Raw genomic sequence first — 18,270 nt, 5'->3', positions numbered from 1 at the left:
TATAAAAATGAGACTGTTGCATTTATTCATTTATATAGTTTATATTTATTTATATATAATAATGTGATTACGCTTGTAAAATACAAACAACAAAGAATACCTAGCTTTCAAATTATTATAATAAATATAATCATATATTTATATATTTTTATAATAGTGTACTGCTCTCTATTGTGATACAGTGCGTTTGATGTTTCTATCTATGAGGAAAAGTCATCTTGGGTGACAATAACATAAATGAATAATTGCAATTCAATATTTTTTCATATATTTTTTACTTAAGCAATAATGATATGCTTTTAAGAAATGAAATATGAAGAAGTTAGTTCTGTGACTCACAGCCAGTTTGTGATACATTCATGATAATATATCTCTATTTAAAAACTTCAATTGCATTCAATAAAAATGTTCTCATACAAATATTCTCAGATGTGATATTTTGTTCGATAAGTGCAAGGTACTCGACAATTATACACGACTATGTGTGTTCCAAAGTATGACTTTTCCTTTGCTCTACTATGTTTTGTACGCTCATCTTAACACTGCCGCGATGAAGACAGACTATTCCATTATAAGTATGTATCAATAAATAAAATTTAAAGTAGTTATTATCAGTAGCAATTTACTCACCATCCTAAATATTTATTTTGATTTTACGCTATTGATGCCGATAGTACATTACAATCATGACACACGAGTAGTGTTAAGATGATCGCGAGCATTTCATTCCACTCATACATACATCTGACTTTTATATCCTTTATCATTCTCTCTCTCTCTCTCTCTCTCTCTCTCTCTCTCTTGCTCACTATATCTCCCTTTCATCATATGCACTGGTATTGCATAACTATATACATTCTTCATACATACAATTTTCATCTAGAAATAGTATACCTAAAACTAAGATTGAATTTCGGTAAAGCGTTATTTTATTATATTTTTTTTTTACCATTAACAACAACGTACATATAAATGAAGTGAATGCTTGGAATATTGAGAGCGGGTGTTAATGTTCACTTTTTTTCTTTACGTTAAATATACTATAATATTAGTAGTGTGTAATTCGATTTACAATTTACTATTCTTACAGTTTGCATTCGCATTGGTTGCATATAAAGGCCAGTAAATATAATAATCATGTATTGAGATTATTGCGTGTCATGATATCCGAAATTAAGAAGATCGCTACAAACTAAATATGTTATAATTAACGCTGTTAATTTAAATGATCAGATAAATAAAAATCGCAATCGATGGAATGCAGAACCGATTTTTATTAAAGCAAACATTGTGTACAATAAACCAATGAAATTTTGAAAAAAAAAATGCGGCCCAAATTCTGTTATACGCGTAATTTATATTTATGTCATTAGAAATATATATATATATATATATATATATAATTCAATCTTATATAAAATTTTTTAAACATTAAAACAAATTTTTCGATGCTCACACGATAATGAAAGGGTATGGCACAATCGAAAAAAAATGCAAGATAGGCAGACCTTTCACCCGAAATATTTAATATCTCTGTTAAAGGAAGAATTGTTATAATGACATCTAATAAAATAATTAAAAGAAAACATGTTTTTTCTTTCGTATATCAAGTTTTGAAAGTTTAATTAATAAAAGATTGCTTTAAAAACATTAAACTTTACATAAAAATATAACTTATAAAGGTGAAATAAAGTTGAAACTCTTGCGGTATTCCGAAATCACAGACGAAGAAAACAGCTCAGAAAGAAAGAAAATATGTAATAGATAGAAATATGACATTAAAATTTGATTGAGTATTCGAGCATTAACGAACAACGAACTTTTACTTGCCGTTATTGTTTAAACTGGCACGTACAACCTTTTTCGCTACTAAAAATAATAAGGCCATTACTTAAATAATAGTACTAAATAAGCAACGATGATATCAATAACTGTAATATTTATAATAATAATGATAATAATATAATGAGTGTCTCATCGATAATAATAATCAAAATAATAATGACAATGAAAATAAGAATACGTATCGCATTTAACATTGTTAATCTACATACTTCGAATAATTACATATATAATGTAGCTACGTAGATACATCACAATATAGTTACACTGTACATTAATAATATTGACGCTCGTGTCGGATCACGTGATCAATGATTATCTCCCGACACATTGTGTGTGTGTACAAATCCATTATATACATAAAATAAATTATTATCAACATTAAGCTAAATCCTAATCTGACGCCGGTTGAGCCCCAACAAAATGGGTGCAGATATATCGAGGATACTGGCTCTCTTTATAAAATTATATTAGGTACTGTGTGTATGTAATTGCACTGATTATAAATAACAAAAGAAAAAAAAAACGTGAAAAAAAGAGACGCAAAAATTCGTTTTTCACGTCGAGCCAACGAGGCGACACGGGATTAGGGATTTCCTTTTCGATTAACCCCCGTCCGCGAAAACGCTATTTGGCACATAAATATTATCACATCGAGCTCCAAATCATTATACATCGTCCTGTTTAATCGTGTCACAGACTACCATTACAACCGTGTTCGCTTTTAGCATCGGCTTATACGAAACCGTAATTATCTCTCCATCGATCCCATCCCTTGGGTTCACCAAGCTCCCCCTTCTCCCCTCCCGGTCCATTCTATTCGTAATATACTTCGACAGCGAAAAAACATAATACACGCGTATGTAATGCACCATTGCATCGCACCCCGAAATAGACGCGACATGTCGCGCGCAACGATTCGATCGCTGAATGCATGCTAATTTTTCGATAAATAACGCTAATTTCTTTTCCGTTTCTTTTACCGTAACATTGTACTAATATATCGACGTTCCACGCTAATTGTCATGTCCATCTCGTTTCATCTCTTGTTACACTTTCCCTACTCGCTATGCTCAGTCGACTATTACCTCCCTTGGCTATCGCTGTTTCTATATTAGAGTCAATAAATTAATGATGAAAATACTATAAGTACTACGCATTTATATTAAGCGAAATCGTTACGCCTCTACGCACCGGGATTTAATCGCACGAGCGATTATTCTCTAGCTTTTTCTCACTCTTTTCTGACCTCTCGTTCAGCGCATCGAACGTGGTCGTTTTATATATGATGGTATACATTATAGACGACTCTGACTGGGGCGGTCGCAAGATAAGATTGCCACGTGTGGAACTACGCGTTTATGAACGCATGCGATCGTTGCGAGAGATGCTGTAATTTTTTTTTAAAAGACCAGTTTTTATTCATTCATTTATCTTTTTTTTTTTTTTGTTTTTTTCGATACGGCCGATCGAAGTGGCATATCGTAGACACACACACACACACTAGAAGGAATAGGAACAAGACTTTTTGGCCATGCATCGTGTCGCAACGCGTATGTATTCGCGATATATTCGCTATGTATTCAAGTCCTGATAAAGAGATCGGCACGAGTTTGCGCATCTGAGTCGGTCGGAAACGTCAAAGCGACACGTGATTGTTTTAGAAAAATTATGCGAATGTGCGTGTACCCTCGCATTCGTACCCACCCATCGTCTCACCTTGCGTACGTACATTGAATGTGCAACGAATATATTTTAGCTGTTAGTTCAATGCTGATTAATCGCACCTCTACAAATTAGCTACCGATGATTTCGAGGTCTATCGTGCAAATTGCAGTTTTGATTATAGGATACAAAGAATGCAAAGAACACCGCCGACGTGAGTAAAAAATGCTATTCTTCGTCGTCGTTAAAAAAAAGACGATATAAAAATTACAAAATTGTAAAAGCGAAAAGATCTTCTATTGCCGATATATAAAAGACAATTTAATTAGAAACTGTGAATCCGGAGTCAGAAGATATTATTTATCAAAATATTCGAGACGAATCCAAACGCATTCTATTGCCGGCACGTTGACGTATGTTAATTAGCCGCAAAATATTGCTATCGAGATATTCGAGTACACATATTCCATATAAATCAAATAAACTAATTGATTAAAAGATTGTACTGTGTGTAAAATAAATATTCTTTCGATAACTAATACCGAAGTACAGATAACTAGTAACCGAAGAACAAGAACGACCAACGATCGAGCGACATCACGACGGCGGATTCAATCAGGTGAACACACTTTCGCGTCTTTGCTTCGCGAATAGGTCTTTCACGTTTCGTGTACGATGGCACAGAGATAGAACGAGATTATATCACAACCTCCAGTGAGGTTTCGAGACACCCGACTCTTCTCCTGTAATAGGGTTCTCTTCCAGCTCGCGTAAAAGCGCGGTTCGCAATGTCTTATGACTTAAGACACATCGAAACGGACGATTCTTACCAGAAGAGCTCATGGGCAAGTCTCGACGTGGATGCTGCTGCTGCAGCTGCGGCAGCCGCTGCTGCTACAGCTGCTGCCGATGATGATGACGATGATGCTCCGGGCGGCCAAAGTGGCTGACCCGGAGCCACGGTTCAATCCTCATCGTGATGCCGCGGACTCGCGTCATAGCCGCCGATCGAGCCGGAGTTCTCGGGCGAGAAATTCATCATGTCCGTCGGCGAGAGGCTGTCCTGCGGATAGTAGAACGAGGGATGATCCGAGCTTGGTCCAGCACCACTGCCGTTCAGCATCGTCGCCGGCGGCGAGACTGATGGTCGCGCCGATGGACCGGCGCCCGCTCCTGGGTGATGCTGCGTACCGGCCAAGTCGGCACTGACAGGTGACAAAAAGTTTATCTCGCTACCGCCATCGCGACACCACAGCTGCCGCATCTCCTGCCGCCGCTGCCGCATTAGCGACTTATACTCAGAGATGCGCATCTTCTTGCCATCCACGATGCACGTACGCTTCGGTCGCGGCCGGTACCTATAGTCGGGATGCTTCTCCATGTGCAGCTTTGACAGCCGCGACTGTTCTTCGTAATATGGCTGCTTTTCCGAGTTTGACATCGATTTCCATCGGGCGCCTAAAATCGAAGAAGAAAATAGTTTTAGAAAATAAAAAAAAGAAAATAGTTATTTGATGATTTTTTTTGTTACGTAAATTAAATGTCTTAAATAACATTTCATTATATTCTTGATTATAAACGTGTAATATTATTAACAAGAGGGAAAGAGTTTAGTACATATTTTTTGATATGTAAAATTATTACGTGAAATTTCATGTGCAAAAGATAATGATCGAATTAGAATAAATTAGATAGGATAAACCGATTACAATCGCGAGTATGAAAAGGGATATGGATTAGATGTGCTTACCAAGAATTTTCGATATGTTCGAATTATGCATATCTGGACAAGCTTTCAAGATCTTTCTACGTTCATCCTTAGCCCACACCATGAATGCGTTCATAGGCCGCTTGATATGTGGCTTGTTCTCGCTCTCCCTTTTCTGCTGCCTCACCATTTTAGCTGAAGAAAGAAAGAGGAAGACAGAGGCGTTAGATATCATGCCGTCGTTGTGATTCACGATACTATCGTGAGAAACGAATCTGATTTCGTGAGGGCGTCACTTGGCACTCTCAAAACAAGAGCGTAATATCAGTCTAATCGTTACTTTGAAAAATAGAAGTGCTTACCTTTTTCCGTTATATCTTCCGCTACTTTATATGCCGGATCTCGCCACACTGCAATTTTGAAACAAAATCATGTATACGAGGTAGGAGCAATTATATATACTTTATAATATTAGATAGTATATGATCGTTATAGTAAGAACTATGTGCATCTTATAATACTATGCATATTTTTCTCTGCATCGTAACAATAAGAATTTTCTTCAGCAAATAAAAAATTCATATATATTATAATATAATATCTATTATATATAGAATCTTCCACTTAGAGTTATCTTCTAACAAAAAAAAAAAAAAAAAGAAAAAAACTATGTCAAAGAAAATTTATTTTTTATATTTAAAATTCGATAAATTGTATATTAAAATTAAACAATCTTCTATTTTATAATGCACATTCGTCTCGACTAACAACGTTCATTCTTTTATCTTAGGATATTCGCTTACTGTGAGGCGTCGAGAGAAAGTCCTGCTCCTCCTGAGGCGTCTCCTCCCGAGAACCAGAATGTTTGATCGGTCTTTGAGTCTGGGTCGATGGTGGCATCGCACCTGCATTTGGCGGTAATCCGTAGAGCCCGTGCATCGCGAAGTGCTTTTCCACAGCCGCAACCGCAGCGGCAGCCACAGATCCACCCGCTCCGCCGGCCTCGTCTTTGGCCATTACTTTGCCCACTGTAATAGGTCATCGAAGGAACGAGATGAAAAATGGGTAACGAAGACACAATCGGAAAAGTTACAATTTTTTTAGTTGTGCAAGATGTTGAAAAACTACGTGATATTCGGATTTTATTCAATAATATTTAAGGAAATAATCTCGTGTTTGATGATAATTTTTTTTAAACATCTTAAGTTTTAATGTTAAATATCAATTAAAAATGCTAAAAACTTAAAATTGTCTTAAGTCCACTTTTGAAATTGACGATTAAGTAAAAAATTTCAAATTATTTTCAATTATTTGTAATTTAAAAATTATTTGTGGAACTATAACATCTGTGAAAATCTTCGACATTTCTGAATATAATTCTAAAATTCATACATATTTTTTAGCACCTTATGTATATATCTTGGATGAAGTGGCACGCGGCGATTGATACGCACGAAGAGATTCGCTCTCGATGTTACAATGATGAGATCCCGATGATTTTCTTTCCTTCCTCGCTTGTGCAAAACTTGTCGCGCGGCCTTATCGGGAAGAACCGCGTTACGCGTCGTTGATTATGGTATTCATACAAAAACCAGATGGCAAGTGAAACAGGTTCTCCGAAACGAGTGACGGGGAAAAAACTCTGGCCACGGACAATCGGGAAAACCAGCTGATCTGCTCGAACTTGATTAAGTGTCACCACCGGCATGTAACCATAGCAAATATTCCGAGTCGTATGGACTGTGTTTTTTTCTCTTGAAATCCATTTACGGTAACCGCTAATTTGCATTTGTTCCGCGGGATGAACGCGTTACGTATCCGGCTTAGCAGAACAGCGCAAACATTTGAGGAAAATATCAAATGTATCAATTTTCGAAGACATAATATTACACGATCTCGCAATGTATAAAAATACTTAATCGTTGTAAATTGCAACAATTTCATGAAATCTAAATAAAATATCTGTATCGTTTCGCAACGACATCCAATTCATCACAGTGGACACAATTCCAGCTTACGATTCCCATTTCGTTAACGATTAAAGCGAATAATAAATCACTTACTTGGCGAAGATAATGTGCTGAGATGCGGCGGCAGACCGGCGTAAGGAAGCGTCGGCAGATAATTCCGTGGTATCGGTAATCCTGGCGGGAAGAGCTTTGGCGCGGTCGCCGCCAACGGCTGCTCCTGCTGGCCGCTACTTCCGGCACCTGTCGAATGCGAATCACTGCCGGGCGATGAGGAGGATGCCGTGGCACCTGAGGACGTGGACTTGGGTTTGGTGAGGTTCAACGGCGCATCAAGATCCTGAAGTGGCGGGGCCGTTGGCGCTACAGCGGATGAGGTCGGCACCGGTGATGGCGATTCCTTCTCCATCTGCGTGGTCATCTGCGCGAGATGCGCGGTCGCCCAGCTCGGACCCTCCCGATGACTGCTAATCATCTGCAAATGAAACGAAAGTCTTTAACATCAAAATGACGTTTAGCTAATCAGTGTTATATTATATCGTCGCAATATTATAATGGCAAGAGCATATTTTGGGAAGATCAGACTTAAATATTAGAATATACTAGAAATATTAAACTTAAATTTTTTTAAATTGAATGATTTTCTTTTTTAATTAAATGATTTTCATATTTTTTATCAAAACATGTAGATACATTAAAAATTACCGGTGTCGTAAAAATAAAATGTGATATTGTAGTTTTGCAAAGCACGGATATGTATGATACGGAACTGGTCAGTCAAAATTGCGATAATCATCCGGTTACATACATTGGCAATGGAGTTGATGTGTTTGTTGCCAGTAGTGGCGGTCGACGTTGCTGGCGGCGGAGGCATGGGTGACTGCACAGGCAGCCCTCTGAGCTGCTCGAGAAACGGCAGGAACATCAACGATTGCGGTCCCGACATGCTCAGCTGGCTCTTTGTCATCTGAGCCTGCAACTCCTGGATGTTGTGCTGCATGATGTGATCTTGCTGTCGCTTCAAGTGTTCCGTTTGCAGCCGCTGCATCTCGATTTGCTTCTGCGAGTCGACCGTCATGTGAGCGGGATATGACTGTAAAGACGCACGGATCACTAATTAAAGGAACGCTGTACTCTACTGTGCATCGGCTCTTATAGTGAGGAACACGATAGCGAAAATTAGCGAAAATTCGCGAAACTATTACGGAGAATGGACAGTCTGATGGTCTGTCCACGCGACTGAAATACATCGTGTGTATTGTCGGGACAATGTATGCATGGAACAAATTATGCGAGATCTGATTGCCACATGATACTGCTAACTCATAAGAATCTTTTCAAATTCTCATATATTTCATTTTTCTGTACTTCAAATGTATGCAAACCATATTATATGCAGTTTCTTGAATACAATTTATTTTTTCAATATATTGATGGAGATATTTCAATGGAACAGATTGCTATGAGAGAAAACTATTTGTCAACAATTTGGCGTATTCAGAAATATTATAGATGAATAGTTTATTGTTTAGATGTAAATGTACATAATATGCATAAATGATTATTTTTATAAATATTAGGTATATTCTATAAATTTATATCAGCTTCATTTCTTTTACTTGAATTAGATAAAAAAGAAAATATTGTTGTATTGTATGAATTTTTTTATCGATGTTATATAATAATGTGAATTGTAGAGAGTCAATGCTTAACAAATATTATAATTATTTTAAGTGTTCAGTTGGAATTGTGACATGCCAGTGATAATGATAAATATTTATTAAAAAAATTTTTTTCTATTTTTATTATCATATTTTCATAGATACTCGTATATAAACATAATATATGCACATGTATATATATACATACATACATACATACATACATACATACATACATACATACATACGTACATACATATCTATTTTAGTACTTGCAAATCTCTTAGATTATCAACACTGTCTTAAATATGAGATATTGTATGTGTCACAATGTCTCGTGAACATATCAATAATATATTAAAAACCTAATTACGTACATACTACGACAACAACACGCGATCGAACAGATCACGGTCAAATCAAGACATCGTCAGCAAAAATGTTTCGATGCACATATATCATATATTAATAGTGAATTAAAGCACAGTTTTTTTTTTATTTGGTTATAATAAATAAAGCCAATTACGGATTTAGATGGGCAAATATGTCCAATCTACTCTCTATAGGAACGCAACAATTTACGCGACGAATATCATTGTACTTTCCTACATCCTGGCTACGATCCAGATACGTGCAGTTTATTTTAGACGATAAGGAAGACGTTTATTCATCCAGCCTGTGCACCAGCTGAGACGTCACACGCGCGCGCGACGCTGGATGTGCGTCCGTGTCGCCCCTTCTCCGCGATTATTAATTTCACGACATTCGATAGATCGCAGAAAATGATTTGCGATCGACACGACTCTCGGAATTTTATTATCGAGACGTAGGCATAGAAAATCACTGGATTTATAAATAGTTGTGGCAAGAATAAAAACTGCAGGGTAAGTTTGTGCGACCGTGCGATAAAAATCCGTGCAAAACATGCAGCGTTGCACGCGCGATGATAAGCGTGATCTTCCGCGTCAATTTGCCTTTGCCGGATACTTCTTATTGGCCTTTGCGGATTGTTAAACACGATAGTATAAGAAAAAGAATATAGATGTATAAGCAACATCTTCTAATAGATATTGACGCGCAAAATGATTACAATGCAAAACGCTTTTCAGTTATATTAAAAACTGCATAGAGGAAATATAGCAATGTCTGATGCTAATCGAGATTAATTAAAAAATTAATTTTTCTATTTTTACATTATAATGAAAATTATGATCTGAAGAGGAGCAAGAAAAATATATCGAGAAATTACGAAAAGAAGACAATTCCGCTTTATCACAAAATTACATTTTAATAAAAATTAATTACTGTATTACGTATTTATGTTAGATGTATCTATATTGTTAATGTTGAGTGTATTAGACATGCGCCTCTGCTTTTGATAATTTACAAGAATTACACTCAATGTATAAAGAATCAAGTATATATGTTGTTTTAACGTCGCATTAAACCGCACGGAACTAACAGGGCAGTCATTATAGGATTAAGAGTATCGTATGACTGTTCTCCATTCTCTGCATTCGTTGACGTTACAATCTTTTACGATGCGTCGGTACGACAAAGCCCGCTCAAAGGCTGCCGAACTGTGCGTTTATGTTCCTGCGAGCGTACACGCATGTGCGTTCATTGAGACCACATGTGTCGCGTTCGCTTTGGTGGCGTGAAGAGATTGTCCACTGATGTGAGAGACAATGAGACGCGACCGGGTAATGCCAATTCGGGTAACGTCCCCGGTTCAGGGCACCTATAATAGGCGGCATAGAATCGGGATAGAGGGAGAGAGAGAGAGAGAGAGAGAGAGAGAGAGAGAGAGAGAGAGAGAGAGAAAGGGCGACTGGAACTTCATTATTCATTTGCACAGTTCAGTTATGCCGATGATACGTATCCGTGACAGCTATACCGCCCACAGTGGCTAAATATAAACAGGCGGGGTGCCAGCAAGTTCCATTCACATTCACATCCACACGCGACGCAGCGGTTTAGTAAGTGAGCATAAGAATATGAGAAGCTCCGTTCTGAATATGCATCCTCGCATTGACGCCAACTGCACCGCCTAAACTTAGCCACGCAATTACCGAAACATACCTACCTACCACTATAATCGCTCTTCGGCCGATTATCTATCGTAGATCATCGATCTGATACAAAATCTGAAGAGAAAATACAGGAGGGAGAGAAAGAGAGAGAGAGAGAGAGAGAGAGAACATCATATTTGAATAAGACACATTGTAAAACTAATAAAAATAAATAATTTGACATGATATAACTTTTATTTTCGTGTGATTCTGAACACGGACAATGCGTTTTGCAATATTGCGCCACGATGGACAAGAGCAGATTTTTATCGACGCGACACGCGTCGCGCGAGATGCGGGGCTAAAGGCCACGAGATTTGCTTGTCTAGATTTAGAATCGGAGCCACTGGAGTGCGAGTGCAAGGGGACATGCCGGATGACGTAGATCCACCGGAAGTGGTTCATACTTCACGTGCGTTATAAAGACTGTCACTGCGGGTACTGTCTAAAATTACGTCGGGCTGCTAAGATCGAGTGACTCCGACATAAACAGCTCGCGCACGTAGATAGGATTAGGGCCCTTCATCTCCCCCTCCCTCCAAATATCCCATCGCGATCGTCTAAAATATATCGCGTTATGAAATTCATAAATAAACGATCGAAAAAAGCAGATGAAGAAGAAGAAGAAGAAACCGGTCCTTCTAGCGGCCAGTTTGCGACAAGCGAAACAACAAGAAATCGAGGAATAAAAAAAAAAAAACACCGCTGCACTCTTTAATGGAATTTTAAAAGAGAGACGCGGAATCTTCCCGACGATATACACACAAGAAGGGGCGACCAGTGGATACATCAATTATTTGGAGCGCTTTGAACGAGATTCGCGCTCGTCCCATATGATGCCGTAACGATAGAAGAAAGAGAGCGAGAGAAAGAGGGATCCGTGAATTGCGGGAATCTAGAGCAACCGGAAGCGGTATTTTCGTGATGCCGCTTTTCGAGTGTAGCGGAGGGATATAGATGTCCATCTCGTTTGGCCGGAAAGTCAGCCGTCTTCTCCATCGTCTTTTTTACCGTAAGCTATATCGTCGTAGTATCGTGGATCGTAATTATGACAATATACATGCAAAAATGGAATCGGCAATATAATACCAAAGATCGACGTAATAGATCGTACCAATAAGATGAAATAAGCGTCATTATTGGATTTTTCATATACAAGATATTCTACAAATCTCAATATTAATTTCGTAATGATAAATTCTGTGATTTATAAAGAAAATTTTTTCTCAACTGAGAAAAGAATTCATCAATAATGCGCATGTCAATTTCACAGGTTCATATATCATCTATTTTACATTAAAACTAAGATAGAGCTGTTATTATCATTTCCTCTTAAATCGTTGATATTTCTTTGTAAGATATTGTATATATTAATCCATGCGGTATTAACATATTTTCTTTCGCAATTTAGTAATTTGATAGATCTCGTTGATGTGCGATATTTATATATTCTCTCGCTTTATAAGTATTGGTAATGAATAAACAAGGACATTATCATTATATGCAAACTATCCTTGCATATGTAATCCAAGATAACCAAGTAGAAAATAATCGTTGCTTTTTTATATAATTAGTTAGATTATACGTATAGCAACTAAAAATTATTTATATATATATATATATATATATATATATATATATATAACATAAGTTATACCATCTATATTCTTAAATTACATACAATTGCATACAAAATATTTATTTTAAATATTTAAAATGTAGACACTGTAAATATATATAAGTATATTATTATACTTTTCTTTCTTATTCAAGATATGTAATTTTACCTTAAATTATCGCTTTCTTAATTATTCACTATTAGATCAGGCCAATTATTAAATCAAATTTAATTTTCGCGCAGATAAATTATTATGTTATACATTATTTGTCATAAAATAAAATAATATAAATACATATTTATTTTTGCACAGTTTTTTGTTTTTCTAGTATTTTCCTTATTTTTGGTATAATTATAACAATTGAGGATTCAAAGTAAGGAAATAAAAAAAACAGTAATGTATCGTGTCTCAATAGCATGTATCGTGCAAAATCATAGATGATTTATATGATTTTTCTATCCGGGGCAATGCAGAAGGCAGAGCAGACATTTCTCGCGATCGTCAAAAGACACAAATTTGCCGCATCGACTTCGCGGGGATCCATAATCATAGATCAGACCGGTTCGGGTGGACGCGTGTAGAGACAGAGACGCGTTGCACAGCACACGTTATTTTCGGCTATCTTTATTGGCCGATGTTTATTATCTGTTCGCCGCCTCTAATCCTTTTGATATTCCACGTCGGCGGATAAACAAATCGGCCGATCATCGGGGTTGGTTTCTCGCGAAAGCGCTAATATTAATAATTCCTTTCGCTCGTATACCCGACTGATATCGTTCGCCGATATTATTCGAATGAACGGCTCGCGCTATCCGGCAACATTTTCTGTGCGCGCTTCTCCATCATCCTACATCACAAAGACGACTTTGTTCTCTTTTCCAACCAGCTCGCGTCATCGCTTCCCCGAGCAATTGTGATAATGCCTATAGAGTTAACTATGTAAGGCTTTTACTAGTCTTAAGTCTCGGATAAACACGCGGCCATTAATTTCTCATTAATCAATAGTTAGATCATTGTTCAATCATTCTCCTTCCAAGAAAAAGATTAAGATGGTTGCATTGATAAATAATTAACTAAGAAATACATACTGTCAGATATATAGTTTAGTCTTCTTCATGAATAAAAAAAATATCTTTACGTTATATCATAAATTTACTTCTTTTCTCAACGATCAACGTAACGATTATCAATAGCGATCGATACGCTAATTAAACACGTCAGAATCTTCATGCATTTGAACAAGTTCGTAAACGTAAGACAACCCAGTGCACATGAAATCATTAGCAGTTCATGGGCGACGCGAACGCGTTGCGACATTAACGACGTCGGAGATGCTCTACAAGCAAACGCATTTCGTCGCCCTAAACTGCACAGTTTTCGCTCGATGCTCGACGACATGTCTTCCTCTATCTTTTATGATTCATCTTCGCCCGTTTTACATCCATAATAACTTACATACCGAATGCAACATTGATCGTGTTCGAATCTTCAGAAATGTTGACGATCAAAGTTCTTCGTGCACGATATTCGTACACGGTGCACGCGACCATCGGTCGTAAACACGGTGAATTTTTCGACTTTAAACACATATAGCCCGTAGCCATGAATGTCCCGTTATCGAAACGTTGGGTGGCCTCCATAAGACCCCCGGGGGAGTAAGAAAGAAGAGATTAAAGTTTTTTGTCGGCTTTTTAAATATAAATATAAATCTTTTGCAGTGCGCTTACGGCGTAAAATAAAATAATTTTCACTTTGAATGCAAATACATACGTATAAATACCAAACACAACTTCGCATTTATTAAACTTGAAAAATCTTAGACTTTCGCGTAAGCAGTTTTATTTTTGTATATTACCATTTTTTTTTTTTGTTAAGAAGATATCTTTATCTCTTCGCTCACAACGATGCTAAATATCTCTTGACCTCTGTGCATGTATTGCAATATATTACTAATAACCATATAGTTGAAATGATACTTCTCTTTGATCAAAATAAGATGCTACTGCTGCAGATTTGTTCTGCGTCAAGCAAATAATCTTTCCGCATAGCTGGAGAGATAACAAAGACACGCTTCAGTATATTCTTCTTAACGTTTCAGCCGATACATTTATGAGTCTTCGATTCGTTGATACGCGAGTGCGCGTTAATGGCATTAAACCTTGATATTACGACATGTATGACAGCATACACTGAGACGCAGACGGCGCTGTCCTCTTAGCGGCTCAGCGCCCACCGTGGGATCGAAATAAGCTGCGACGATGAGCCGGCTGTCAGCAGGATTATTGTCCTCGGCTTCTTACGCCCGCCGGGAGTTCTTTCCGCGAGGAACGTGTGTGGTAAGTTGAGGTGGTGTGCGAAAGGAGACTGTCCCCAGAGACCCCGGGGAACGTCGGGATGCGTCCGAAGCAACCCCCGTCAACTTTGAAGCAAGCAAGAGGGCAATCGCGCCGCTGTCTCCTCCGGTTCCCTCTTACTTTTCTGCCAACGTATCTTCTTTTCTCGCGTCGCTTCCTTCGGCTCGATTTTCTCTTTCACCGACGGAGACAGATATGTTCCTCTCACGTATCCTTCCTCTTTCGTTCCACGGATACGCATTCTATCCGTTTGACGTGTTCTCTTTGTCTCTATCGCGGTTGTCGTCGTTCCCATCAACGATCACCCCTCACGAGAGAAAGATCCCTTGGCGACCCCTCTATCTATAGTGTATGGCAGTCGACAACCGCGATACACTGTCATCGTAACATTTCGACACCTCGATTGGTTTATACTGCGGCGGTGTGAACGTTTCTAGCTCGCGAGAGGGAATATGATGAGGGAATATCGTTTTCGTCGCATATATCAAATACAACGCATTAATTTTCTCACGGATCTTTAACGTCACGTAGTCGAGCGAATCGGTCGTCGGCTCATCCTGCCTGCGGTGACACGAAAAAATGTAAGCATATGTTCGCATGTATAGTTTTATCATTAATTCCTAACAAGTCAAGGTTTTCTAGGTATCGGCACGATCATAATTCACACTTTCATTGGTTGATGATCCCGATTAGAGATATCGAAATATGATAAAGTGACGTATGCGACGGAAGAAAAAAAGAGAACAAGATGAGATGGAAGAAGATCAACGAGAGTTATTACAATGCGAGTAAGCAATACTACAGTACATACCTCTCTATCTTACCCCACATAAAATCGTCACGCTCTTCAAGTCGGGGTAAGTACAATAAGCAGTTCCCTTCGAATCTCCGTCGACTTTAATTAATTTTATATATATATATATATGTATATATTATAGCGCAAACACATACACACATAACAAAGGATCTTGTTTCTTTTTCTCGTTCTCAGACTTGCACGCGCTCGTCGTACGTATCATTCCCGTTCATTCCGATCTTTTTTCTTCTGCGCTCGCTTTGCAGAGAGGACCGAGACCCGACTACTCGAGAAACGAGAATAATGCGCGCGATGCACGTGCCACGGTGCAGCCCCTCGTCTCTCTTCTCCTGTTCGCGATGCAATTCTAATCCATTGCGCCAGCCGCCGATTGTGCGAGTGGATACGATTGTGCAAAATTTTTGTTGTCAAAGAGGAATGCTCGACGAAATTCATAATCGCATTAAAAAAACATTATGCATGAAATTAAATTGATCAATAATTTGTAATCTTAAATGTATTTTCCTCCCCAAAAAACATAATAATTAACATATCATTTACATGAATTATTTTCGAAATATAAAAGAGAGAGAGAGAGAGAGAGAGAGAGAGAAAGAGTATTCAGAAATGCCATATTTTAGATAAAACAGTATGCCAATGAATATCTTTTCCTGGAAATAGAATCTTGCATAACTTTAATGCGAATTAATTAAATTTCTTTATCCCATGATAATATATAACCTGATATCCATTATATATTATCTTCTTTTGTTTGTTATATCTACTATGTTGAGAAGTTCGCAGATGAAAGATAGCGAACTATTCTTGGAATCCAAGAAGATGACATGCACATAAAATTATAAAATGTACGATGTGGAATCCAGTTATTCTACGGCAATTAATAAAATCGTGGAGACTTCTTTAGCTCGGGCTAACTGGAATTTTTCGCAACTCCTTTGTTGCGTAGGAAGAATTATATGCCACATTGATGAATACTATTGAATACGATTTTAGCGGAACAATTTTATGTAGATATACAAGGCACACATGCTGATGTGCAGTGCGAATCTTATTACGAGTACGTTTTTGTATCTAATTATAGCCATGTTGCATAACAAGGATTTATTTATTACAAGTGTACTAAATAAAAAATGGGTATATATATATATATATATATATATATATATATATAATTTATTTAAAAATTATAATTTTTAATTATTTTTTATTTAGTACACACATTTGTAACATACAAGGATGTTATGTGTCATGGAGACATTATTGCACGAGATAATTTAAATCATTTATTAATTCATATTTTTTCATTAAAAAAAATCATTAAGCTATAAAAATAGCATATATCAAAAATTGCAGCATATATATATTTTAATTGAATTATCGACATATAGATGTATGAAGTAAATAGAAATATGGAAACATGTAAGAAAATTTTTTATTCACATTTATGTCGCGCGCTTTTAATATATTTAATTAAATGGTTATGACTGGATTATTAATATTTATTAATATAATTAAATGTGCAATTTTCACCGTTAACGTAATATGACGTGGAATGTATCTTTTAGGCTCGTTTAGTGTCATAATAAAATGAGACAACCCGAATTGATATCAGAGAGCGGATAAGTTGCATGCTCGCGTGCTCCGAAACGGCTCGTTTACGCAGTGCGTGTACATACCGTAAGCTGATATCGGTACCTTCACGGCGCGATGCGCGTTTCACAGGAGTGTGCAATATTTATCCCGGTGCTCTCTTGCGCTGCACTCTCGCATCTCGCGTTCCCATGCGCCGAAATGTGAGAACCGAAATAAAGATTTGGACGTCGGGGCGCGCGACACATCAAAAATACGCAAAGATTGAAATTCTACCGCTAACTCTGTTCCATAAAAATATGAACTAATTAAGTTATAAACAATATTCATAACAATAAGATATGTTAATATTATTGCTAAAAAGTATATCATATTTCCAAATATATTGATTAATAAAACGTTACACATTTCTAATCTTTTTCATTTAGCAGTTGGTTTAATCCAGATTATAATTAATTTTAACTTTAGTCTGACACTTTATATCTTTTTAAAACCGGAAAGAGGCGAAAGATAAATTAATAGCGAAGAAAAATGAATTGACATCGGTAAAATCGACTAGAAATAAGCTTTCGATTGAAAATTAGAATAATTGAACTGGTGCACAGTCATTGCATTAATAATATTCTTTATATAAAGCTTTTAATTAATATACGATCATTGATCTCCGCATATCTCATGCAGTTCATCTATGCATATTATCAAAAAATAAGTAAATCAAAAATATTAAGAAATTATAAATCAGAAAATAAATTTCAGTGATATATCTCGTTTATGTTCTTTTGCTCGTTTAGAATTGCGTCTGCAGAATGAAAATTATGTCGTACGAATGTGTTTCGAGCAAACTTGAAATTTGAGAGCAATTTAATGTAAAACTCTTCTTCTTTGCAAGACCTAACATAAGCAGAACATTCGGGGAGGAGGGTAAAGAAAATGGAAGGAAATCACGGTGATGGCACACAGGAATGTGGCAGCTGC

General features: G+C 37.0%; 1 protein-coding gene across 3 annotated transcripts in view; it reads right to left on the bottom strand.

The window, feature by feature from the left end:
• Positions 1–21: 21 nt before the first annotated feature.
• The window catches only part of LOC126849872 (transcription factor SOX-5), a 144,397-nt gene continuing 126,148 nt past the window's right edge, over positions 22–18,270 (bottom strand). For all 3 annotated transcript variants that reach the window (XM_050592216.1, XM_050592206.1, XM_050592197.1), the window contains 6 exons: positions 7,991–8,275; positions 7,279–7,657; positions 6,019–6,243; positions 5,578–5,625; positions 5,258–5,410; positions 22–4,965 (listed from right to left, as the gene is read on the bottom strand). In XM_050592216.1, coding sequence (XP_050448173.1) covers positions 4,472–4,965; positions 5,258–5,410; positions 5,578–5,625; positions 6,019–6,243; positions 7,279–7,657; positions 7,991–8,275 — 1,584 coding nt within the window. In that variant the 3' untranslated portion in view covers positions 22–4,471. The remainder of the gene's footprint in view (positions 4,966–5,257; positions 5,411–5,577; positions 5,626–6,018; positions 6,244–7,278; positions 7,658–7,990; positions 8,276–18,270) is intronic.

The sequence above is a fragment of the Cataglyphis hispanica genome, chromosome 1 (assembly GCF_021464435.1).
Source record: "Cataglyphis hispanica isolate Lineage 1 chromosome 1, ULB_Chis1_1.0, whole genome shotgun sequence".
In the NCBI taxonomy this organism is placed as follows: Eukaryota; Metazoa; Arthropoda; class Insecta; order Hymenoptera; family Formicidae; genus Cataglyphis; species Cataglyphis hispanica.
Note: the sequence above shows the minus strand (reverse complement) of the source record. Positions and strands in the feature narration are given on the sequence as shown.